At 31.2% G+C, this 26810-nt stretch overlaps 1 protein-coding gene across 1 annotated transcript in view; it reads right to left on the reverse strand.

The window, feature by feature from the left end:
* The window catches only part of mRNA-cap (mRNA-capping-enzyme), a 141562-nt gene that overhangs the window by 31684 nt on the left and 83068 nt on the right, over window positions 1-26810 (reverse strand). Inside the window, exons 17-19 of the mRNA XM_067286109.1 lie at window positions 24527-24627; window positions 24381-24447; window positions 17655-17778 (exon numbers count right to left, since the gene is read on the reverse strand). Coding sequence (XP_067142210.1) covers window positions 17655-17778; window positions 24381-24447; window positions 24527-24627 — 292 coding nt within the window. The remainder of the gene's footprint in view (window positions 1-17654; window positions 17779-24380; window positions 24448-24526; window positions 24628-26810) is intronic.

Here is a 26810-nt window from a genome sequence, read left to right on the forward strand (position 1 = left end):
GAAGTTTGACAATGGCATTTGGAATGTCGAGCATGATTCCATTGACTTTCCAAACACCATTGTCAAACTTATAGGCTTACAGAAAAGAAGCACTGAACGTCCGACATACACATTTTTGCGTTTAAAACTTCGGCCTCAACCTCGCTATTGTCCTGATTGTTTTGAAGTCTAAAAAAACAAAGGAACAGACAATTGGCTGATTATATCTCATGTTGATAAACTGACTGACCTACTAGAGTTTCTTAACGCGTTCAGCCCTTAGCCCGAGATATCTCGGGCAAGTTGTATAGCGTTACAAAAAATGGGGTCCTTTAGGACCCCTAAAAAAATTTTTTTTTTTTTTTTGATTTTTCGGATGTTTTCTAAGTCTCCAAATTTTTTGAAAAATTTTTACCCGCGCGAAAAAATTTTATTGCGAGTTTAATTAACCTTTAATGACACGCAATTAACGCTTAATGGTTTTTTTATGGGATTTTTTTATAAAACTTTATTCATCTTTCTAAAGTTCTAGTGCGTCGATTTTACTTCGGTAAAGTTATTTAAAGCTATTTTCTGATGTCAAAAACAGCATCCAATAGTTTTTTAATTTTTTTAATTAATAGATTTTATTATATATACGTTTAATTAAGTCGGGGGGGTCGGAAATTTCAATTAAAATCGTAATTTTAAAAAAATATTTAGAAATATACCGCCATCTAGTATTCACCCTACTTTTTACCCTTCTCCTCCCGAGAGTTTCATGAGAATGTCCCGCGAAAGACGACACCAGCTGTTCTCAAGGTCATCCAGCTGTGTAAACAATGACACATCGGTGTCAAGTTTCGCGCTAAGGCGAGACAAAGGAAATTATACTTTGAAGCTTTTTCTTCAAAATTAACACATTTCTATAATTTTTTTTTCGTTTTTATGTTTAACTACATTAAAATTAAAAAGTATTTAATTCGCCGGAGTCCCAAGGAGTTAATGGAAGCAAAAAGAGATAGTAAAGTGGCACTTTTGATTTGGTCACAAGCATTAGTCATAGCCCTGAACATTTAAAGCAGGAAGAAGTCAAAGTCAGACTGGATTGTTGGAGGAGAAAAAATGAATTTTAATTGAAGACTTAAAATCCTTTCTTGGAAGATTTTGTATGATGTTCAAGTTTAAGTGATAAGGTTGGTTTTTCCCTTGTCCTATAATCTATTTTTGGCATGGCTACATGTCAATGAGTGAAAATATATCTATATCTGATATACTGCTTTGTAACATCCAAACAGTTTAGCCAAGATTTACTTTTGGAGTTTCAAGGGGACAAAGTGAAGTTCATATTAACTAATAATTTGTAACAATCAATCTCATAATATGTGGGCTTGATTGTAATAATAACTGACTAGTAATGAAGCCTAAAAGGAATAGAAGGCAAGAGAGAAAAAGTTCATTTTCCCCTCTATTATTTTACTTAAACGAAAACAAGCATAAATCAATCTGAAACTATTACTAAACAGTAACTGAAATATCAATGTACAAAATTAAATAATAATTAAACTAATAAAAACAATAAATAAAATAACACTATAATCTAAATATATAAAATTACTTGTCCTGACTGACTGACTGATTCATCATCGTCCAGAGCAAACCGCTGAACCTAAAGAAGTGAAATTTGGTACACAGTTAGGGTATATGTCACGAAAATGCACACTAAGAAGAGATTTTTCGAAATTCCCCTGCAGGGGAGAGCATTAAGGCTTAACATGAAGAATGGCTTCTACTGTACTATTTTAGATGCAATTTTTTGTTTTCAACTATGTTTAGTCTTCATTGAGTATTTAGGTGTATTAAATTGATAACATTTCAGACATTGTTATAAATATTTTTATATATTTTGACTTTTTAACCGAATGTTCTAACCGTTTTAAATTCGAATTTGCTATTGCATATTGGTTTGATTGTAGAACGATTGTAAACGTTCTAGAAAATTGATCAAATTGAAAACAGTTCATTTGATTCTCAGCAATTCTCATCATTCTCAGCAGTAGGTGTTAGTTATATAACAATTACTATGGTTGTTGAAATACTGAATATAAATGGTGTTTGCTTGCAAAATCCATGCGGGCGAAGTTGCGGGTAACAGCTAGTTAATCATAAAGATGATGTATTACTTTGTCAAGTACTGGGTACATTATAGTTATTTGAATATTGCTAAATACAAAACCCAGTTAAACAAACATAAATAATTTCTTTTCAGATGAAACTAGCCTCACTATTACTAAATGCTACTCACTGCACCCCTTTCTCATTGGGCATGGGAGATCTGCATGCATCACATTATTGGTCAGAAAAATGTTAAAACCACGATTTGTCAGTTCTCTCAGTCTATTTGATATGCTCGATTAAAATTTCCAAATTTGTGGTAAAGTTTAACATTTAGGAGGGGTAGGCTTAACCTCAAATGTCTCATAGGTGTTTTACCATTAGAAGAGTAACAACTTTGTGCAATTGTAACAATTCTTGTTTTCTGCAGAAAAACTCTCAGTGTCTATATTTTTAGTGAAGATTTACTATATCTGTGAAGTCTCACTTTCCTCTTTATAAGGAAGTCTGCATTTTTACAGAGGGCTTACAATGGTTTTTATTATGTTTTGTTAATGTTCTTCATGCTTTCCTTTTGAAGTTTTAGATCTGTGTATGTCCAATGTATAGCTCCAAATAAATATTTTATTACTGGGACATGTGTTGATTGCTTTAAACGTGTGCTTTGCATTGAGAGATGTTATTACTATTGAGTTTAATCTGTTGTACTCTTTTTGTTAGTCATTGCTCTGTTTGTGCAGGTTTTGTTTTGTTTCAGTCTTTGTGACTTGGCTGCTAATTTTTGTTTTGAGTTTATCAATGCATTCCTGTATCTGCACATACTGTGCGGTGTTTATGTTGTATCTGCATTTTAATTTTCTTGACTATTTTCCTAACCTCTTTCATTAAGTTTAGTGTTATATTTTTTTTAGTGTATTATATCAACCTACTGATTAAGGGGGTTGGGGCAAGGTAGTGCAAAGCCACATTTTTGGTCAAATTGAACTAATTATGCCATCTGCATATAAACATAGTAGACTAAAAAGTAGTTTTAACAATTTCTCAAAAATGCCAGTAGATGGGGGTCTATGCCATAGAGCTTTGTATTGCCCTAAACAATTCCAGAAATTTCTGGTAGCAAAACAGTGTCAAGAATCAGTTATTAGTGGCATTAATATGGCTGGCAGACAGGCCATGGATTTAATTGAATAATGAATTGGGTGATTCATCAGTCAATGAAATGGATTCTGATTATTAACCACCAGACACTGATGTTTCAACTGCAGAGAGTGAAAGCGAGGTTAGTGTTGTTTGGCGTTATCTTTATCCTAAAATATCTTTCCATGTTTCTTCGGCATGTGGTCAATTCTTTTTCACAAGTAAAATTAATTGTCTATTGTAATTGAAGTAATCATGATTGTTTTGCAAGAAAATGAGTTAGTTTTTGTGATTAGGTTAATATTAAGTGTGTAAAAAAAATGTGGACTGGCACTATCTTGTCCTGACCCCCTCAATTATTGTCTCAAGTTTATTTTTTCCTCCACAGAAGTGGATATGCTCATATACCTGGAACCAGGTGTTTGTAAATCAGCCAACTCCAACATAGGGAACAGATGCTGTTTAGCAGCTGCTCACGCTGGATCAAATGCTTGTAGGTCATTCTTTGCTTCATTTCTCCCCATAAAAATTAGCAAAATAGATGACCCTGCTGAAAGCTTCTGTTTTCATTGGTATTTGCTCTATGGTTCATCATAACTACTGAACTCTCTCATCTTGAAAAGGTGGTGACTATCAAGAGACTTATCGTTATTACTACAGTAGGGTTCTGCAAATATTTACTTAAAGTGGACTGAGAAGGTAAACAAGTTACTGAAAATGAAGTGTTTTATAATGCTAGCAGTGATGCTAGTCTAAATAGTAGAATTTTCATAAAGGTGCAAATTCATATTTGTACAGTCAAATCTGTCTATAATGGACTGAACAATTCTTCTGTAGTAGACAGGTTTCTGCCATATACAGGTTACCTACTATAGGTATCCCTTGATTAATGTGGTTAATAAATTTCTCAACGTTATCACATATATCAAAATTGCATTAATAAAATACAGTGGTACCTTGGTACTTGACTGAACAATCACCACCTGCTAGAACAAGTTTTTGGTAAACAACAAATATTTTATTTTAACTTTAATTTTTTTATTCATTTGTAAAAATGTTGTCTATGATAAAAATCAGTAACCAATTTAAAACTAAAATAAAACTTTACAGCTGCCTACCTTCATCAGACAAAATTATACTCAATTCAGTTTGTTTTTCCATAAGTGAAAAAAACAAACTGCATGCAGAACACAATCACCAGCATGTTTTACAACCATTTCAAGTGGATGGAGTGTTTAAACAATACGTCTGTGACACACTAAGATTTGTTGCAAATTCACAAGTTGATATTCGCCAGTCTTTAACAATTTCTCTTCAACAGCTTTTGGGAGCTTGTACGTTTTGTATCCTTTAGTTCAAAATTTCCTGAATGAAACTTTCAAAACCACATTGGAGTTTAGAAGCATCTTCCCCATACACAATATGAGTATTTTTTTACTGTTTGTATAGTGTGATATCCTTTATGAAACTTAAAAAGCATGCATAATATGCTTGATGTGCATTTTATCTGCAAACATTTCAACTTGATTTTATTCAAACAAAATGTGATGTAAAAAAGTTTAAAATAAGTTTCAAAACAAATAATATAATCTCACATTGGGAATAATGTGTTAAATTTCACAACTTATAATTACATCATATATTTATGTTAAGTAAAAACAGCTGTTAATAAAAATATGCAAAATCTTTCCATTAAATTTCCAATAAAATTGCTGTAATACAGTAGTCATATTTTGCTATTCTGTATTGGGTATGTGTATTTTTTGACTTTTTTATGATTTATACATGCTAGGCTTGTAAACTTCTTGTTAAATTTGTGCTAAATTGGATAAAGATACCAATTTTTCTGTTATATGGCCTGATTTTCCTTTCCATTTCTGCATTAGGCAGGCTCTGCTATATACAGGTTCCATTACAGACAGGTTTGACTGTATTAACTATATACCAATAGTGACTATTTCTATTTGTAGTTAAATTTTAATTAAAAAAAATATTGGCTATTCAGTGGATACTTTTGAGTTAGAGACATTTGCATTGTGGTGTTTTGCAGTAGCACCTTGAAAAAAAGAGTTATATTTTTTGTTAACACACAGAATTGGTGCTATTATCAAGTGTCATTAGCGATCCTATCACTTGGATTGATCTTAGTAAATGACAGACCCTACTGTTAAGTTACAGAAGTAGAAATCAGATTACATTTATTATTATTATTATTATTTTGAATGACACATTGAGTTTTATGGACTATCAAATTATCAAGAGTTGAGTTTCCAGGACTCCAATGTATTATTGTATGTTTTATTAATATTACTTGGTAAATAAAACAGAAATAAAGTGATATGATAAAAAATTTGTCCCTTCACAACCAACTCATTTAAACAAAAAATGTGTGTCCTTATACGATAGAGACTTGATGAATTGTAATAATCAGACCATCCAACAGAATGCTGAAATTCTGTTTAGAAAACATTACCCAAAGATTTATTTTACTATTGTCTTCCAAGCTGAAAGTTATTAAATAATATTTTAAATGACATTTTAATTAAAATAAAACAAATTTCTACAATATAGAGTTTAAAGAATGAAGCAAATAAATCAAAATTGTAATGACATTATCTTTAGTTCTTATTTCATTGAAAAAAACAGTAATGGCAGAAAATAATGATGTTTCTTTTTAACATCATTATCATCATCATCATCATCATAAACAGTATTTACAGTATTAAATGCCTTTTGAGTCAAATCAACTTATCTTCAAATACATCTTTCAAAGAAACCTAATTGAACAGACTTTTTTGAAAGAAGCTGTTCAAGTATTACATCAGCAAAAATTTGCTCTTTTTGATCCTTCCTCTCCATCACAAGTTATCAGAAATCAAAATACCCCTAATTATGTCATCATAGATGGAAACATTAAAAATGGCCAATATTCTGAGATGAGCTGAAAATTGTACACGTATGAATTGAAGGAGAACTTAATTTACGACTTTTAACATTACAGAAAATCACAAAAAAAAACTTTATATAGAAGTCTTCCTCTAATGAACTCCTAAAACTGTAGATCTATATAAATCTTTTATTGTAGGCTATAACTGACATTAAGAAAGGTAAATAAAAAAAATTTTCCCGTCAGCCAGTGATGATAATTTAAAAATTTCTTCAAATTTTTCTTTAAAAGAACTTAAAGCAGTTAAACTTTGGTGTTAAAATATTTTAATCATCATTGCCAGAATAGAACAGAGAACACTGTTTCTTCTTTACATATTTTAATGCAACTCATAGCTTACCATAAAAGATCTATTTAAATCTGCATTTTTAGAAATTCTCTGCACATTAGAGGACTTTTGTTCAAATTTTTTTTTGCAATTTTCTACATTAAACATAGTTAATCTTTCATGTTTTAAAAAAAATTTATCTTTTACATTTATAGCCAAGTTTATTAACTGAGTGAAAAATCAGTAACCAAATATCTTATTATGTACACTCCTCAAAAATGAAATCACAAAACCGTGAAGGAATGCACATAGTCACATAAAAATTAAAGTACTGGTAGAAGTGACAGAAATATTCAAATGATTAAGTTTGCATATACATCAGGTCGTGTGTTACCCAGTTTCAGGCTATAAAGACCAGTAACTGGCACAGGCCATAAATGCTATTCGTGATGGTTTGTGGCAGCCAAACTTTCAAAGAAATGTAGAAAATACACTGGAGATGACAGCAAGCTGAATACCATCAATTAACAGCTAAGGAATGAGACCATATCCTGAAGCTGCACAACCTTGTTTGTTGATGCATGCAGCTGCCACACATGTTAGGCATGACATGAGTATCATCCAGCAATGTTGACATGATGGACACAGGAACATCTGTGAAGACACCAGAGAGAGTGGATCGCACCAACACACAACACAGTACACAGACTGGCAGATTTGTCAAACGGCCCATTGGAATCCACTTACCACAGCATATGACTCCAAAGCCACCCGTTATTGTCAATGGGTGCATGTGTCCATTGGACAGGTTGCATGAAGTTGGGCTGCATGCATGACAACCAGTAACAGGGTGCCATTAACCACTCAACAGAGGGCTGCACAACTGGTGTGGTGTCGATGTCATCGCAATTGGACCACTGAATAACATTAGGTATTTTTACAGATAAATCCCAATTCTGTCTGTGGAGGAATAACGGCTATTGACAGTAACCTGGGGGAAACTATGCCAGTCCTTTTTGTTGAGCATCACACTGGCCCCACACTGCACATCATGGTTTGATTAGTGGACAGTCCTGGTGGACATCTCTCGTATTCTGATAGCAGACTAGTACATCACATGAATTGTGGGGCCTATGGTTTGGCCACTGCTACAGGCTGCACCTGACACGATGTTCCAGCAAGATAATGCCTGACTGCATGTAGCATGGTAAACTCTCACCATGCAATCTGCAGTCAGCCTGAACGGAATTCACATCCTCCCCTGACTGGCAGCCTCACTGGATCTCTCTCCCATTCAGCCTGTGAAATCTCGTCCAATGTGAGGTGCACCGGGGACCACCACCACATACCATAGATAACATGTGCACCATAATGGACACAACTTGGCAAGGGATACCCCAGGCAACCATTAATTGTCTCGCCATATAGTATGCCTGTATAGCTACCCATGGGGTCATATTCATTAATGAATAAACAGGTGTCTGTTGACCATCTTTGTTCTTTTAATCATTTGCACATTCTGTCACCTCTACCAGTGCTGTGATGTGCATGTAGTTAATGCATTCCTTCATGGTGTTGGGTTTTCACTTTTGAAGAGTATAGTAACCAAGATGCCATCTTATTGACAATGAATAATTTTGTACAGTGCATTATTATTTTCTATCAGTGGCATGCCATCATTGGAAGCGATGGAAGCGCTGCTTCCACCTTCCAATGACCTTCCCTTGTATTTTATAAAATATAAATTTTCATATTTCAACGTACTTTTAATTAATTAAAATTAATATTTTATTATAACTGCATTATGTACCTTTTACAAATTTCTATACTACATGTGAAAAAAAACGATAAGATTGCTATTGTATATTCGAATAATTCAGTGGCGGAAGGAATGTCGAAACCGGGTCAGTTTCCAATCAGCCAGATTATATAGGCATTGGCGCATGCAGTTTACAGAGCACCAACCTCATCCGGTTTAGCTGGTAGAAGTGACACACGCATAAAGCGTCCAATTTTATATCCCAGACCGGTTCTGAGCTGTTAGCCGCCTGCCTGTCAATTCCAATCAGCCAGATTATATAGGCATTGGCGCATGCGGTTTACAGAGCACCAACCTCATCCGGTTTAGCTGGTAGAAGCAACACCTGCATAAAGCATCCAATTTTATATCCCGGAGTGGTTCTGGGCTGTTAGCTGCCTGTTAGATATTCGGCCACCCTCGCCTGATTATGTGAATCATGAGCAGACTAGATCAATGGCAGGCAGCTATGGCTTGCGAAAAGTTTCTATCCGGCCCGCGAGATCTTTAATAGATTATTAAATTGGAAAAATAACTAATTAATAGTTATTTTTCCAATTCTTTGTAATTTTCAAAAACAATAAGAGAAATAAATGTAGTAATTAACTTTTTGTTTATTTATTTCATACTTGCAGACTAAAAAAATTACAAGTCACAAGAAGGCGTCAATTAACTACTACGGCCCGCGGAAAAAACGTAAAATTTATTCTGGCCCATGTTATAAAAAAAGTTGCCCATCCTAGACTAGATTTATAACTTAACCCAACCGATAGGAATTTACTGGCATGTTTTTATGATAGTTCTGTATAGTTGACAGGAGTTAAAAAAAAAAATCCATTAAAATATTTGATATATTTATTCTGCGTTTATTCTGCTCTCCCATCTTATATTACTTACGGATTTCAATGTTAAACCGGTGATATTACGATTTAGTATGTCCCATCTGTAAGGGGATGGAGAAAAAACGTGTACAATTCTAGTACAGTGTTAAAAAATTAACTGTTACTTTGGCAGCATCATTTACAACCAAATGTAATAAATGAGACATACAATGGTACAAAAAAAAAGCTATAGAATTTATTTTCCTTAAATTTACAAATTTATATATCCACTGTCATAAAAATTTGTCTTTCCAATGTTTTCCCAAGACTACAGATATTCAGGTACAAAGTAACTGGTTTCGACTTATTTCTACTAAGAAGTAGTTAAATAATTAAGAGATTAAGGAATGGGGACATAAATAAAACCCTGCTGAAAAAGCCAGAATTTTACTTAAACAAAAGCTTAACCGAACCAATTACTAGCTCAGTAATGGGGAACTGATTTCCGTGTACACCTGGTACTAAAACAAATTACAGTAGTTAGAAAACAAATGACTATTAAGTTTAACATATTTACATCTATGATGAGAAACGTTTAAAATTTACAACAGCCCTGTGGTGTCCTTTGAGATATACTAGTGATGCGACAAAAGAGGCATTTGACATTGACCGGTATCGGCACCCTCGGGATTTGGCATGCACACACTTACCTGGACCGTCTCTGATTCCATTCATTAGCCACTCATAGGGAGCTATTTCACTAAGTGGATTGTTTTAAGATTTAAAAAGTAAAGAATATTTTGTTATTTTTATGTACGTTGCTTCACAAAGTTATATTTAATTATAAGTTTCTTTAAAAGTATATTCATACAATTGAAGAATTTTTTGTACTAGGTATGTATATTCATAACACATTTTGTTTTACCAAGTAAGTTTTTTTTTATAATTTTAATTTTAGTCCTTATATCGTGGCTAGTGATTAAAAAATTTATTTTAAAAAGTTTTGGCTCAAGACCATATAATGAAAAAGAAAACATTATTAAAAGAGAACGACCAATGCCTAAATTAAATATAAATACGTCAACAAAAAAATTTCGACATTTTGATGATAAAATTTATGACGAATGACGATTCTTTCATAAAATTGAAGGAATTTGGAAATCAAAATAGAATAGAATTTAACATTGGTAGACAATATAAAATAAATATTGAAAATTATAACAAGATAATTACAATTAATAGGTATATCTAAATTAATAGATGTTATATGTTTTTTCTCAAAGCAAGAATTGGCATTTAGAGAGCATAGGGAATTTATTGAATCTAATAAGAAAGTTCAATATAATTAATTACCTCTGTTATTTATTAAGTACATCAGATAATCTATTAAAAATACATTTAAAGAAGTATACGGTTTTTACTGGCTTATCGAACAAACGAATACAAACGGGCCCTGAAACGTGCAATTAATTGATTGCCCCTGTAAGTCGGCTTCTTACAGAAACACAGCTTCCCTATCATCAAATGTCATGGCACGCCACTGCTGTCAACTATACAGAACTATCATAAAATCATAAAAACATGCCAGTAAATTCCTATCGGTTGGATTAAGTTATAAATCTAGTCTAGGATGGGCAACCTTTTTTATAACATGGGCCAGAATAAATTTACTGTTTTTTTGCGTCTTTTGTGATGGGTCAGACCAGTCCGGTACATCACATTTCCATAAAAGTTTTAAACAAATACTGGAAATGACAAAAATAAATAATTTATGTATTTTAGTTCTAAAATACAAATAATACATACATAATATAAATTGATATGATACAAACAATGATAGAAAAACTTGTTTTTTTAATTTTTTATAAACTAATACTATTTGGCGATTTTTCTGCAAAGTTGTTAATTACTTTATCATAAAAGTCGCTGGTCGTTGACTCCATCAACATATTTAAAAGCACTTTTTCTATCGAAAGCAATGCTAGCGACGACAATTTTTCCTCCAACCAAGTGTTCCTGGCCAATGTATAAATTCGCTCTGTGGTCAAAAACTGCGCTCAACAGACCCACTGGTAGATGGTACCGTAAAAATTAACGATATTAAATCATATAATTCTTTTAGTACGTCTTTGTTTGGATCGACATTAATTATAATATGTTTTATGTTTAAGAGTTACTTGTCAATATAGTCCGGACACGAATATAAATATTGCGATTCACTACGTAATTTAGATAAGTAAATTTTATGGAAAATTTTTTTATTTAATTTAAAGAATTAAAACATGCTTGGAAAAATTGTTAATAATTTTAATATTATGAAAAACATCTAAAAGTGATAAAAATTCTAAAGATTTTATGTCTGAAAATCTGTCAATATAATTATAATTTTCTTTTAATTATACTGTAATTAAATATAACTTTGCAAAAAACATGCATAAAAATAACATTGAATACTCTTTACTTTTTAAATCTTAAGCAATTCACTTAGTCAGATAGCTCCCTACCAGTGACTAAGGGATAGAATCGTTGGCAGCGTTACATGTGTGTAGTTTCCAACAGCTAAACCAGCTGAGGTTGGTGCTCTGTAAAGTGCATGCACCAATGCCCTCTGGCTGGTTTACACCATTCAGTTATTCTCACCGTGAAAGCTGTCTCGGAAGCGCTTCCATTCCACCACTGACATTCGAATATATAATAGCAATCTTATCGTTTTTTTCACATGTAGTATAGAATTTTTTAATAAGATACATAATGCAGTTATAATAAAATATTAATTTTAATTAATTCAAAGTACATTAAAATATGAAAATTTATATTTTAGAAAATACAAGGAAAGGTCATTGGAAGGTGGATGTGGCGCTTCCACCGCTTCCAATGACGGCACACCACTGGTTTATATCAAACTGCCAGGCAGAAACCATAAATCACAGAAGGAGGTCGTCCTATGATCAGTGGAAGATTGAATTCATCTTCGATTTTGACTTCTCACTCTCCAGGTAAGAGTCTCGTTACGTCGTTTAGTAATGAGGGACCAACCACTCGGGAAGCGTGATTGAGGGAGAATGACCAATCAAAATGGATGAAAGAAAGAACGGAGATTGATATAATCTCTGCTCTGACAATTGAGGATACCTGGCACTCGGTTAACGTTCCGAATAACCAAAACGCTGTGTGTCAACGCGCAAAAAAAAAAAAAAAAAAAAAAAAAAAAAAAAAAAAAAAAAAAAAAAAAAAAAAATTCTTGTCTATTGTGCCAACCTGTAACCCATGCCACTTCAGACTTAAACCATGTCCCCAACTCCAACAAGTCTTTCTGTGCCTTACAGACTTGTCACCGCCACTGTCCCGGGGCTACCTTCGATCGACCATCGAAGAACCACATCGATGCTCAGGACGTCCAAACGGCTGATTGTCCTAAAGCAAACTATTTTGTACATAGTATATGTTTATTTTACGTTAAAATAAATGGTTTTTGTCAGATACTTGTACAGTCATACAGTCATCACCTAGATGGGATCTAGGTGATGACTATGAAATCACCATATGTTTCTTTAAATAAATTAAATTTTAATTCTTACAATAGGGTATTTAATATAATGGCACTGGGTTATGGTCTTTTGAATAATGGTTGCCATGTAAAGGATAAATGTTTTTCATTCTTAAAGTTAATATTTTTCCTTTCATCTCAGCCTTGTAACTTTCAAGTGTCTCAATGACCAGATGTCTAATCTTTGTGTTCCATGGATTATAGAGACATTTTCAAAATCAGAATGGATGCCACCTTCTGATGGATAAATGGACCGTGCAGTGGAGAGTTTTTTTTTTATCACTAATATTTATATTTATGCTCTGCAAGTCTTTTTTGTGATGAGCAGGACGGGAAACAAATACATTCTAAGTTACAATTGAGTCTGTGGTCTGTATTGGAATTTTCTACACCTTTGGTAGTCTCAACTGGTTGATGCCATCTTTGCTGTTAATAGGCCGTATTTAGATGGATAGCATACACAGCAAAGTTTAACTTTCTTGCATTGGGCTATTTTTTTGTACAGACAATTCACAATACAGTTTTACTTAACAACTATACAAGAAGTGTTGGTATTAACAAGTTGTTAACATTTGTTACATCAAGACAGTTTCCAATTGGAGTTTTTGTTAATGTCATCTCACTATCTTTCACACTCAACTGTGAAAAAACAAATTCAATAACTGTTTATATATGAGAGTAACCTGAGAGAAGATCGTTTACAATTATCATTTTATAAACTTTAGCTAATGACATATCCTTATATCTGACTGCAACAAATCTTTTAAACAAATCTCACTCCATCAAAAATTGTGTTTTTAAAATTAAAATATTAACAATTAAGTATTTGTTTATTGGAAACCTTCATGTCTACAAAGCAGAGAATATGTGACACTCCATACATGAAGTGAATTGTTCCAATTGCCAATTTGCATATTGGCAATTGGAACAATTAGTTTAAAGACTGTAAAGTACATAAGAAAATAAAGTGAATGTGAAAAAGTCCAGTGTCAACAATTCATGGTATCTCAAAAAATATATTAAATAAAATTATTTTTAATACTTGGTATGTTTACTTAATGATAAAATGCTTGAACACCACCTTAAATACTTTTTCAGCAACACTTTAATTTGTTTGAATGGATGGTTGGATGACCGAATGGTCAAAGTAACATCCAACCACTCTGGGGACACTGGTCAATTCTGGACAAATCGAAAAATTTCCACAAATTCTTCGAGGGATGGTTTGTCCAGATATGTAGGGTCCCCGTCACTCATCACCCAGCCACCCCATTCTGGACCTGACCATACCCATAATAGGCTTGCTAAAAGAAACCCTCTTAGTGCTCACAGGCAAGAGAGAGTTAAAAAAAAAATTTGTTTAAATGAACATTATCACTCCTTTTCACAGGTCTGCATCAGATTTGACAAGAAGGCTTGCACTGTTTAAGAAGAAAGTTCAAATCTTTTTTGTTAAACACGATGCAGATCTGTGAAAAGGGGTGAAAAACATTCTTTTATAGAAATTAAAGTGTTTTTGAAAAAAGAACACTTTTTTTCAACAACACTAGCTACATTAAGCTCAAGCTAAATTAATATCAGCCTATATAGAAGTGTTTTTTAATGATGAAATGACTTTCCCATTATAACTAACTATTAAAGTTTTTGTTATAATTCACAAATGATGCTGTAATACATTAAATTTTCAAATGTGTTTCATGCAATTCTAAGTAAAAATAATTGTTCATGCTAAATTTATTGCCATTTTCAGTTTTAAAAATTGATTTTTCAAGGTGGATCAGTCTAGGCCAGTGTTTCCCAAGCTTTTTTGTGCTATGCCCCACCTAAGCCTTTCTAAAATTCTTATGCCCCCCCAATATATATGTTGAACTCTTTTGAAAGGTCTCTCGTTGTCGTGTTTGTTGAAGTTTTTCTTGCACTTAATTGCCACACTATTTTATTGTAACCACGATAAAACCCAATCCTTTCATCAAAGTCTTTTGCACTTTCCAGTCATCGCCAAATGTGACCTGGAACACCACAACTCACGTCTGCCCACCTCGAGGTCTGGGCAAAGAATGGCCTTGTTCATCTCTTTGTTCTCAGTGGTTCCCAGAATTGTTAATCCCATCCCAAGGGAAAAGGGTTATGAAGGGAAGTTCTAGAAGGAAAGGGAAACAAAGAACAAATAAAATTAAAACTAACTTAAATCAATATTTAGAATAAATATGGCATACAGCGACTATATGGTTAACTTTTAAACTCTGGATGAGTTCATTTTTGAATTGCCACCCCTTAACAATCAAATTGTCCCTCTGTGGGGCGTGGGCCCCACGTTGGGAAACACTGGTCTAGGCATTCATTTGATTCTTCTTTTCCTTGAATTGTGCATTTAGGAAAACCATTTAGGTTTTCCTAAATGCTTGAGTGAATGAATTCAATTCACTTGGTTAACTTGTGATGATGACGTTTGTTCAGCTCATTGCATTATTTGCAGAATTTCATTTACTGTTAAATACAATAGAATTACAGCCTTTAGGAGACATGCTGATTATAAGAAGCATTAAAAAAAAAGTGCATCATCTCATTACCTTCCCCTTCCCCAGTTGTTGTGTCAGCCAATGAAACAGTTTTCAAAGATGGTGACCTCAGATGACACGGTGAGATTTTTTTTTTGAGCAAAAGAGACATTAGCAGTAATTTTTTTGGGGGGCAGGTGTTGTAATATTAACTTTATCTGAAATAAGATTGCAAATTTATTTTCTACTACATAATAAATGCACGCATATCTACTTATATAAGCCATTGATGCCACTGTTTATATATCTGTAATCTCTCATGGTATGCCAGGAACATGCACTAGGGGGCATCCTTAGCAACGATTTTCAGCTATTATTTAAATTAATAGTATAATTTATTTCTTAACAGTATATAATAATTTTTTTATTTGTAATAGGAATTTATTATTTATATGAATTTTATCATTTATACCATGGAATGACACTGCTGCCCACTAGGGTGCGTCCCGGGCTACTAGTCTACATATAAATGGTGAATTTTTGGGTTTCTTTTGAAAGATCGATTCTGGATTTCCCAATCGCTTTCCATTCTTAAGCTTGATTTTTTTTAATTAACGAATGCATCCTGTGCATAATGTAAATTGTTAATTTGAAAAATACTTATTTGATTATATAAACAAACAAACAAGCTCAAACTTTGTAATTATCTGACATTAAGAGTTGATTATTGTATTTATTTAATTTTGTTTTTAGAAGTAGTTTATTTAGCTTGATTGACTGTTTCAAATCAACACTATTTAAGTTAAAAATTAACTTTCAACTAAAATTTAAATGTATTACATTTTCATCCAATTAAAAATAATATGATTTAAGGCAGATTTAGTTAATTTTTTGATTATTTATTACAGGCTGTTTCCAAATTTAGGATAAAATGCATTTCTAAACACAATAGAGTTACATGTTATAATAGTAGTTCTATTCCCAGAAAGCTAAAAAAAGTAATAATAAAATCTCTTATTAAGCTAGGTGTAAAATATCATTTTGAGAGAGAAGAGAAAAAATAATCTTGTGGTTTGTTAAATTTGACCAGATGCAGTCTGGTCATAAAATCATTTACAGTGGCATGAAAACAGCTACAATTAAACAACTAAACACATAGGAGGATGACCACCCACATTCAGGTCAATGTGGATGTAAAGGAAAGCTTCATGCACAACCATCTTTCTGATTAGTCAGAAGTTTGCTCCCAAAAAACATTTAAATTGGGGAGAGGATCAAAGAAAACAGGTATGTAGAGTAAGGCTTGGAGCTGATAGCACTTGGACCTCAGTTACTCTCCAAGCCTGCTGAAAATAAGGAGAGAGGTCACAGTCCTCTAGAAAGGGCACTCAGGTACAGGTGAGTTCTGAGATTGGATAAAAAGTGCAGACAGAGCCTATCCACAGTCCCAAAATTATTGAGGAGACATTTGATCCCCAATTATTCCAGTCTATTCTTAATTGTTAGTGTATCACTCAGTACAGTGTGATGTCATGATAAATATGTATGTTTACAGTAAATAAATTACCGTATTTTACGGACTATAAGACGCACTTTTTTCTTCGAAAAATTGCCTCCAAAATTCAGGTGCGTCTTATACTCCGTATCGTCTTATAGGTATTTTTTTTTAAAAATTGCTTAAAAATTAAGGTGCGTCTTATAGTCCGTAAAATACGGTATATATACTGAATCAAATTGAGTGTGGAGGTGCATTTCCTATGAACCTACAGTACATTTCAAACATTTCGGGCCCTGCTTACTCAAGAAATCTGCTTGAGAAGATAGATGACAGAGAGGAACTTTCATTCTAGGAAAGTTTTACTTTTAACAATGAATGTGTTACCATGTATAAAAAATTTAAGTAGATTGTACAACTCCATAAGAAGTAATAATAGGTTAATGTTAAAAATCACTGGGAGTCCAAGATTTATTTCAGATTTCTTTTTGTGGTTTGTTTTAGTCTGCTATGCATTTAAACAAGTTGTCTAAAAGCAAAGAAATTATTATTTAAAACATTAAACCATTCAGTAAACAGAAAATAAAAATTAATTTTACAAATGATCTTGCTGTTACTAAAACCAAAATAGATAAAGTGCTATCACATGAGAGTTCAAAATTAATTGTTTGTTAACTGAAAGTGTACAAAAGTACAAATTTGGCACACACAAAGTGATTTAAGTGTATCAAATTATTATGTACAAATGAGCAAGTTTCTAAAAGTTAAGGACTGCCTATAGAAATGCAAATTAAACAAAAAGTGACAATTTATACTACATCTTTAATTTTTATCGACACAAATCATTTTTCATAAATATAACTCAGTAAAAATTATCTGACTTAAATTTGTTAATTTATAATATTCAAAAGTTATTAAGTTCATAAATTTACAGTTTATAAAGCATAGGACTATGCTATATACCAAATACACATTTATAAACATGTGTAAATATTTTAAATTTTAGATGAATACTTTTGCACGAAAAATAATTTTTTCCAACAATTTTTCAAAAGTAAAATGATACTCACCAATAGCAGTTGTAAAACTATTTGGAAAAGATTTATCAGTTCTTTCTCTTAAAAATTTCCATTGGTTATCTTCAAATTTACATTCTATTATTTTCTTATCATATAGTCTTAATGTTTTTGTTACCTAAAAAGCAAGTATTTCATATTTTAAATATATAATTTTTTATTTTTATGATACATTTTGCTATAAACAGATATAAATAAATTCATTACATGAATATATAGTTTTTCAATTAAGTAAATTATGTTATATAGCAGGACTAGCAAAACAAAGGCACATAAAAGTACATAACATATTTGCTCTTAAATGAATTTTAAAAAATATTCTACATAGTTTCATGAATATATTTATGAAAATCTTTCTATGAAAGTTTTATTTTTATCATTCTTTGTTATCAGAAGAAAGAGTTCAGCTAAGAAAGTTCTTATGTCAATAATATATATAATTGTTTGTTTCTTATATAACAAACAATAATATATTTGGAAAAAATTTCACATATTTTTTCCTTTTAACTGTATTTGTAATACTGTATATAAAACGCTCTTTTCTTTCAAATTTTCTTCATAAAAAAATGTGTAATGTTCAAATTAAGATATTTTAAAATATTTAGCTGATATAAGTTCTGCAAGGCATTCTGATATAAGTTAGCAAGAAGCAAAAAAATTATCAACTTTGACTTTGTAACTTAGAGATGATGAGGGAAAAATGACAGATTATTTATACTAATGATTAGCTGCAAAGGATGATTGACAAAAAAACATTGATGACTTAAAAAAAGTCAAACTAGACAGATATAACAAAAATGGAATAATAATTGAGAACATTATAGAATACTAATAATGAATATGTGCCAAGTCAAACTTCACAAAAGATGAACAGCTAGAGAAACCGAAGTAAAAACTTCTACATGATAAAAATATCAAAAGCTAATTTAGTAATTTCAATAACTGTAGCTCAGTAATTTGATTAATTATTTATACAAATCTTTTATAACTTGCATAATTATTCAAATTACTGAGAGTTCATTAAATTAGCCTTATTAATCCAACAGTTCCCGAAAATCATTATGATATAATAGATAGCTTAATGTGAGGTACCAGCATGTGAAGGTAGCCAAAATTATGCCCATTAATAGATGGATCTGACCTACAATGAGATTGGCCAGCAGATGCAAGAGATGGAGAGCAATGCCCAAACTTCTGCTATTTATAATGAATTGTGAAGTCTAAGTTAATTCAAATCCTCTTCAGATTCAAGTTACTACACAGATATATATATGATAGTAACTTTAATGGAAAATAAAAATTCCATATGTGACTTTATATAAAAATTTACAAATGTTGCATATATGCCAATGTAGAATTCAACCCCAGGATTTTCAGCTCAAAATTCTTGTTTAGACCTATACTTGCCACATGTCAACTCCCAAACATACTATAGGCTAGAACTGAAATGTGGCATGGTATACAGTACCTATGGCAAAAGTATATACTATAATAAACCATACAATCACCACAATACTACTGGTGTAAGAATTCAATAAAATAAAGATGTAATTATCGAAAAACCAGCAAAAATTCACTTCGAAACAAATGTTTTCTACTGTCTTCAATGGTCATCATAAGGTTCTATCCAAAAATTCAAAAAACGCATCAAGATGTGTTTCGAAAAATCATTACGAATCGTTCGAAAAAAATCACAAAATCGAGACATGCCAAAATTTCTTACACAAAGCATCACATACATGAGATCCCAAAAAACCAGACTCTAAACAACACAGACCAATCACATGCCTTCCTACAAAATACTCATTTTATGCATCACAAACAAAATATATACCATTACATAGAAGAAAAGAGAAATACAACATTCTCAGAGCTATTGCAGAAACCACACAGAATCCAAAAATGTTAGTCATAGATTCAGTCATTTTACAACAAATACACAAACAACACAGAAACTTACAACACATAGCACATATAGATTACATGAAGGCATTCAACATCATTCCATATGCATGGTTATTGCATGTGCTACACCTATACAAAATACAGTCAAGATCATTTCAAAGTTGACATAGCCTGTTTTTTGAACTTTTGAGTTTATCATCATCTTATCAATATGTAAAAATTAAATTAACCTTAATTTTACTTTTAAGACTTAATTTTTCATTAAATTCATCAAAAACTTTTGAAGAAAATATTATGTATGTTTTACAAATTATAAATTTGTGTTGTATGGCAAAACCATTTCAAAGTTGACATAAATAAAATGTTCAGAAAGAGTCAAATCAGAACTTTGTTGGACCACCTTTGGCCTGAATTATATGAAGAAGTTGACTTTGCATACTGTTAATTAATTTATGAATATCATCCTGCCCAATTTCTGACCAAACCTTAAATAATTCTTCTTTACACAATGATAAAGATTTTCTATGGCTAAGAGGAATACAGCAGTCTAATTTGTCCCACAGATGTTCTATTAAATTTAAGTCTGGTGACTGCAGTGGTCATTCAAGAACTTTGATATCATTTTCATTGAAATATTTTCTGAGAAGCAATGCTGTATGTTTGAGATCATTGTCTTGTTGAAAGACAAATTTATTTCCAATTTCCATTTTCCTTGCTGATGCCATTAAATTGTCTTCAAGTATCTATTTGTAATCTACTGCTTTCATGTGATCATGAATTTGAATAATATTGCCCATTTCGAAATTGCCCAGGGGATTGCCCTGAAAAACACCACCAAACCATTGTGTAAGGCAAGTGTTTTATTGTTCCCACAGTTTTATTTTTATCAAATACTTGATTTTTCTTTCTCCGAACAAATTTCCATCTTTTAGCATCCTGCAACTCTTGTTTTAACTCATCAATCCAAATAACATGCTTCCAAAACTCTAGGAGTCTGTCCACAAATTTTTTGGCAAAAGCTAATCTTTTCTTCTGATTCACTGCTGAAATCATTGGTTTTCTATGAGCCACTCTTCCATGAAAACTTTTATTTATCCACTCTTCTCTTAATAGTTGAAACACTGGCTTCAAGCATAAGCTCTTCTTTTATTTCTTTAGCTGTTATAAAAGAGTTTTTGGTGGTCTCACGAAAAATCATGGCATTTTCACTTGATGTTGTGGCCTTAGGGCAGTGTCCCTGTGATAAATTTCTCACTGTATTGTTATTTCAATATTTGTCCACTATTTTTCTGACTCTTTCTCGTGATATTTGACGCTTTTTTGCAATAATAGAAGAATAGCCCTTTTTTCTGCTCATGTACAATCTGCACTCTTTCTTCAAGACTCAATTCTCTCTACTTCAACATACTTCCTTATTGATATTAAAAAACTATTTAATTGATAACTCTGGAATTAAATTTTGTGTTATAATCAATTTGAAATTAATTTCTTTCTGTATTTATAATGTTTTTTTTTGTTGTCAATTTTCAATCGATATAACAATATTTTACTTGTCACTTTTCAATTCTTTATTGGTGAAACAAACTAATCAGTTATCTATTGTTTTATGCCGATTAACAAGGCTATTACAATATACAGAGTAGTTAACAGATCAGAAATGCATTTTTTTCCTTAAAATGTTAAAAAAAAAAAACAATTTTTTCAGTCGTCAACTTTGAAATGATTTTGACTGTACATCCTACACTCATTAATTTTTAGAAAACACAATAAAACACTGGAAACAACACTGCTCTCAGATTTCATGTTGTATACATTAAAACAAACCAAACACACACAATGCAAATCATTTTTCAAAGAGACTCATTAAGCTTGCTTTGGTTTTTTCTGACCTTAAACCCAATATCCAATATGTTAAACAACACTAAATACAGATAAAAACATCAAACACAACAGAATAACACAATACACATTATCTCATCTCATGTACAGTACATGAATGACATAAAACTATGTATCAACACAAGCATAGCTAAATCATCTATTAAACATTACAGACACTTACTCCACTGACATTCAAATGGAGTTTGTCCTAGATAAATGTAGAAAATTTCACATAGAAAAAAGAACTGAGAAGAATGATGATTTTGCACTCAAAAATGAAGATGTCACTGAATCCATGGATGAGAGCAAATTCTATAAATATTTAGGATTACAACATATCAAACTCACAAAACAAAGACTAACAAAAGAATACAACCAAAGATTAAACTCAATGTAACACAGGTCAATGCAAAGCACACATTTAAAGCTACCAATAAGTATATCATCCCAGCAGGCATATTCATTGGGAATTAGACATTGGACAAACACAGATCTATAACAACTCCAATGGAAAACACAAGCAACATATACCATTGTAAGTTGTTGATAGAAAGGTTGACTCTTCCTTGTCACAGATATTTTAAACCTACAATACAAACATACACTGATGTTGAGTTTTTCAAGGCTTTTTCTATAAAAAGAATTATTCCAAGTGTATTTTGTTTTGAAAATTCAGTGGAAAAAGAACTAGCATAGTTGATGTCAAAATTTAAGATAAAAAAACTCTCATTTCTGGATGTCTGTTCTTCAGTTTCATTTGACTTTTAGCCAAACAAATATCAGTATTTGGGGCAGATATTAAAGGTTAAGTAAAAGTTCAAATATTTAAGTTTTGATGATGATAAAGTTTGTTTTACATCCTTTCTCCTCTTATAATTGTTTAAAAAACAAAAAAGTTTACTAATTCTTTGAGAACTGTCTTGTTTATAGTCTATTGTTTATAAAGAATAGTATCTGAAACTGAGAAATTAAAACTTTGTTGTTGCACAAGTTCAGTCAAGAATCTCACACACCCAAACATCACAGCATACAAAATACACACACTGAAAAAATTAGAAATTACTCAGAAGTCACCAATGAAATAAAGCATTGGTGGAAAATGGACGAGATACTTATTGTAACCACAGTCCTTTCTCGCACAGGAATCATACCACAAACACTATACAAAAGTCTACTGTACAAACAATAGGGTTTCAGAACAGTACATATATCATGTTACAGAAGACTGCCATACTAAACAGATGTCATAATGTGTGATGTAATGACAATTTAATCTAAAATTTCATGTTTTGCACAATTCACTTATCAAATTAAATATTTGGGAAATTCTTAAACATAGATACATAGACAAGCAGCATATAAACAAAACATCTTTTTTTTCTGTAGTTATGACTTGACTTTGATCCTGCTTAGCACTAGGCACCAGTATTTATGCTGAACAAAAAATTATTCCATCACAATAATAATAATAATAATAATAATATTAATGCTAAATTAAACTTGAAAAAAATGGCCATGACATCCATTAACATAGGTCCGAGACTTAACTGCTCAGCTTCTATTCACAATAGAACAAATAGAAAAGATAGGAGACAGTTTGCATCTGAAAAAATTTCTAAATATGAGGTAATTCTCCAAGATGTATTATATATATAGAGAGAGAATCATTAAAAAATTATCAGCTTTTTAGATACAAGTTTAAGTGGAAATGTCAAATAATATCAATTAAAGCATAGGTTAACATAAAGAAAATGAACAGGCGAAAACTGAAGATGAGACGTACACTATGCAGTCATGCTTCAACTAAATTAATATTCTGGTAGTTCAACAAAGGCAGCACACACACATGGATGAATTCATTTGATAGAGGAAATAATAAATGTCATTATTTCACATTAATATCATTAATGGTATATGAATTGTAATATGTTTTGCAAGACATGCTAAGTGCATTTTGTCAAAATGTTTTTTGAAATAAAAAATTTACTTGCAAGAACTGAAGTATTATTTTATCAAATTTGCAATGATGGAGAAAAGATCCTGCATGGCCATGAATGCCTCTAGCAATTGTACAGGACTAATGCCCTTAGCCAAATTCAAGTCTTCAAGTGGCACAGAAGCTTTTGAAATGGCTGATAGTGTCCAAGATAAAAGAAGAAAGATCAATACTTGATCATCCACTCTACTTGATTTAACTCTGGTTGACTTTGTTTTGTTCTCACAGTTGAAATTGTTCCTTACGGTGTAGCACAATGTGCTTAAGGTCTTCAAGAGCATTGAGAATAACATTATGAACATTTTGTGCAACTTCCCTTGTGATGAATTTTTGAAAATGTTTGATTAATTGTATGATCATTGCAAGAAATGCATTGATGTTGGAAGAAAATGTTTTAAATAAAAATACAATTTTATTAAAATATCTTGAATCTGTGCTTTATCATTACAAAAATCTGGTTGATGCATGACTTCATGGTGTATGTATATTTGTTTTCAGTGGTTTGAAAAAAATTATGATAACCAAAAAATATGTCAGCAGTGTTCAAAGAATTTTTCATATCTTTAAAAGTGCTGTTGAAGACAGAGAAAAAGCTGTTTGATGAGTTCATAATTGCAAGTTAAAACTGGTAGATTAAATGCATCTTCATTTAAACACAGATAATCCATGGATAATCCACATAAAATTACAGTAAGTTGGAAAGTCTATTAATAAATATATATTTTGTATGAATATAAAAAGTGGCAGTTTTAATAATTTCTTAACAGACTATGAAAAGCAGTAATAATTTTTTTCAGATTAATCACAGGTAAATACAAAATATGACTGAATTTCCAGTTCCAGATGAAAACAAATTTAAAAAGTATTAAAATTTTAAGTATTTTAAAATAAAAACATATTAGATGTAATATGTTAAATGAAAAAATTATTTCAATTACCTTCATTTCAGCAAAGGGTTGGTCATGTCCTCCAACATATAAATAACCTCTAGGTCCAGGAAGACATCTATTAAAAAGACAAATTAGATTATAAAACAAATATTTAATTTAAAAAGTTCAATTTATTAAATTATAAAATTAATTACCCTTCTCTGCGTTCATTTTTTATAATTAATTTAAAATCAACAGAGTTTAAACTAGGAGGCTTCCATTTGAGAACTTCAGAACATCTACCAGCTGTATATGGCTGTAAAAAAATGTTTTTTAAAATTCTATTGGTGTTATAATTAATTTTTTAATTTCAGTGAATTAACTTAATTAATTTAATAGAAAATAATTTAACAAATATCTTATTCCTTATTAAATATAATAATTTTATATTTAACAGTTAGTCAGTTTTTTGGTAATGTTGACACCAACAAACTTACTAATGATTCTCTTAACCATCATAATTGTATGCATACTGATGTAGGCTATCATTATTTTGCAATTACAGTAAACTCCCAATTATCCATGTGAGGATTATCCGGTTTGTGGATTATCCATGCATAAATTTAATTTTAAAAAAAATGTAATGAAGGTAATGATTTGATTAAATTTTGGAAATAAATGACAATACTGGATGCGATACATAGTGTAACTCAATCTTGGAACAAAATAAAGCCAATAACACTCATTCAATCGTGGAGGAAAATTCTACCAAATGTAGAAGGTGATTTTTTGGATTCTATCAAGCCCGAGACAAGTGAAACAGTATCTGAAATAAGTGAGCTAAGTGCAAATTTACGTGGCTTTGAAAATGTTGATAGAGAAAATATTGAGGAGTGGTTAGAACAAGATTCATATGATGGAGGTTTTCAAATAACAAGTGACGCGAATATTATTTCCAATCTCATTCAACCAGAAGAGCAAGAGAATGAAGCCGAAAGTGGAGAAGAAGAAATTATCAATCACATTAGTTACAACACGGCCCTGAATTCTGTTGACATTTTGTTGGAACACATCGACCAATGGGAATTAGAGTATAATGACATAATAACTCTTAGAAAAATTCAAACTGATATTAAAAAATCATTAAAAGATTCCTGCAAACAAACCAAAATTACAGATTTTCTTAGTAATGAGCATTAAACATATTAAAATAATTGTCTGCCTTAGAAATGTATAATATGTTGTATTTTAGAAATAAATAATTATAGTTCGGATCATCCGTGCCACCTCTCCCCATCATTAGCCCAGATAATCGAGAGTTTACTGTATATTTAAAAAAATCAGTTTCTCAATAAATTATTTTTAAAGATTAGAAGTTTGAACTACAGATGTATAATGAGCTGTACTGTGTTGAATGATAATATAAATATCAAAACTAGTCAGATTAATTAGTACAGCTAATGAAAATTTTTCCAGAAAAGTTTTTGAAGTTTGTTGATATTACATAGGACAAATACAAAAATACATACACCTATCCCTCGTTTTACATGGTATTTCTTTTACACGTTTTCGCTTTTACACGGTTTAAAAAATAAATGTAGATAATAAACTGGCTACGATCAAAAGGAACAATTTTTAACTCTAATCTACATCTATATTCCAATCCACCTTAATTATATGTTATCGTTGATATTTAGGATACTAGGTGACAGTTTTATTTCAATCCGTCAAATAGTAACCGATAAACCGATATGGGGTACTCCCCCATACGCACGAAGTTGCATTCATTGCACATAGTTTTAAACCAGAAAATTTTAATTTTTCATATTCATAAGTAACAAACGATTACATTATTTTTAATTACATTTTTTACATTACATTACATTACACAATTACATTACATTTTTATGAATCTTTCAGATTTTATTTTTTGTTCCTTTGTACTTTGTATTTAATTAATAAAAGAATATATTTTTTTGCCTTTCAATATTTTTGTTTGATTTATGTACCTTTAAAAAATTGAAAAAAATTCATAATTAATAAACAACGAAATTATGCGTTTTTTGCATACTTTTCGATTTACACGGTTTTACATTCAAAAAGATACAAATTCGATTTACACATTTTTCTCAGGAACCTATCTTCTGTGTAAATCGAGGGATAGGTGTACTCACATACACTCATATTGATTCAAAGTTCAAATTCTATAAACTAGAATCATTTATAATGTAATTCATTAGCATTACATTGAATTTTTCAAAAATACTCACTCAAAAACTGTTATGTAACTTTATTCTAATGTTTTCAATCATTTTAAACAATCATCTTCAGGAAAAACATTCCAATAAGAACAAAATGCCTAACTGTTTTTGAGTGAGTATTTTATAAAAGTGTAGTTTGAAAAGGAATAAATATCAATTGATTTTTTATTTTTCCAAATAAAATTATCTGTAGAGTTTTCAAACATATAAATCATGGAACTGTTATTTTCCTGTATTT

Source organism: Centruroides vittatus, unplaced genomic scaffold, assembly GCF_030686945.1.
Source record: "Centruroides vittatus isolate TY-2023 unplaced genomic scaffold, ASM3068694v2 scaffold_324, whole genome shotgun sequence".
NCBI lineage: Eukaryota > Metazoa > Arthropoda > Arachnida > Scorpiones > Buthidae > Centruroides > Centruroides vittatus.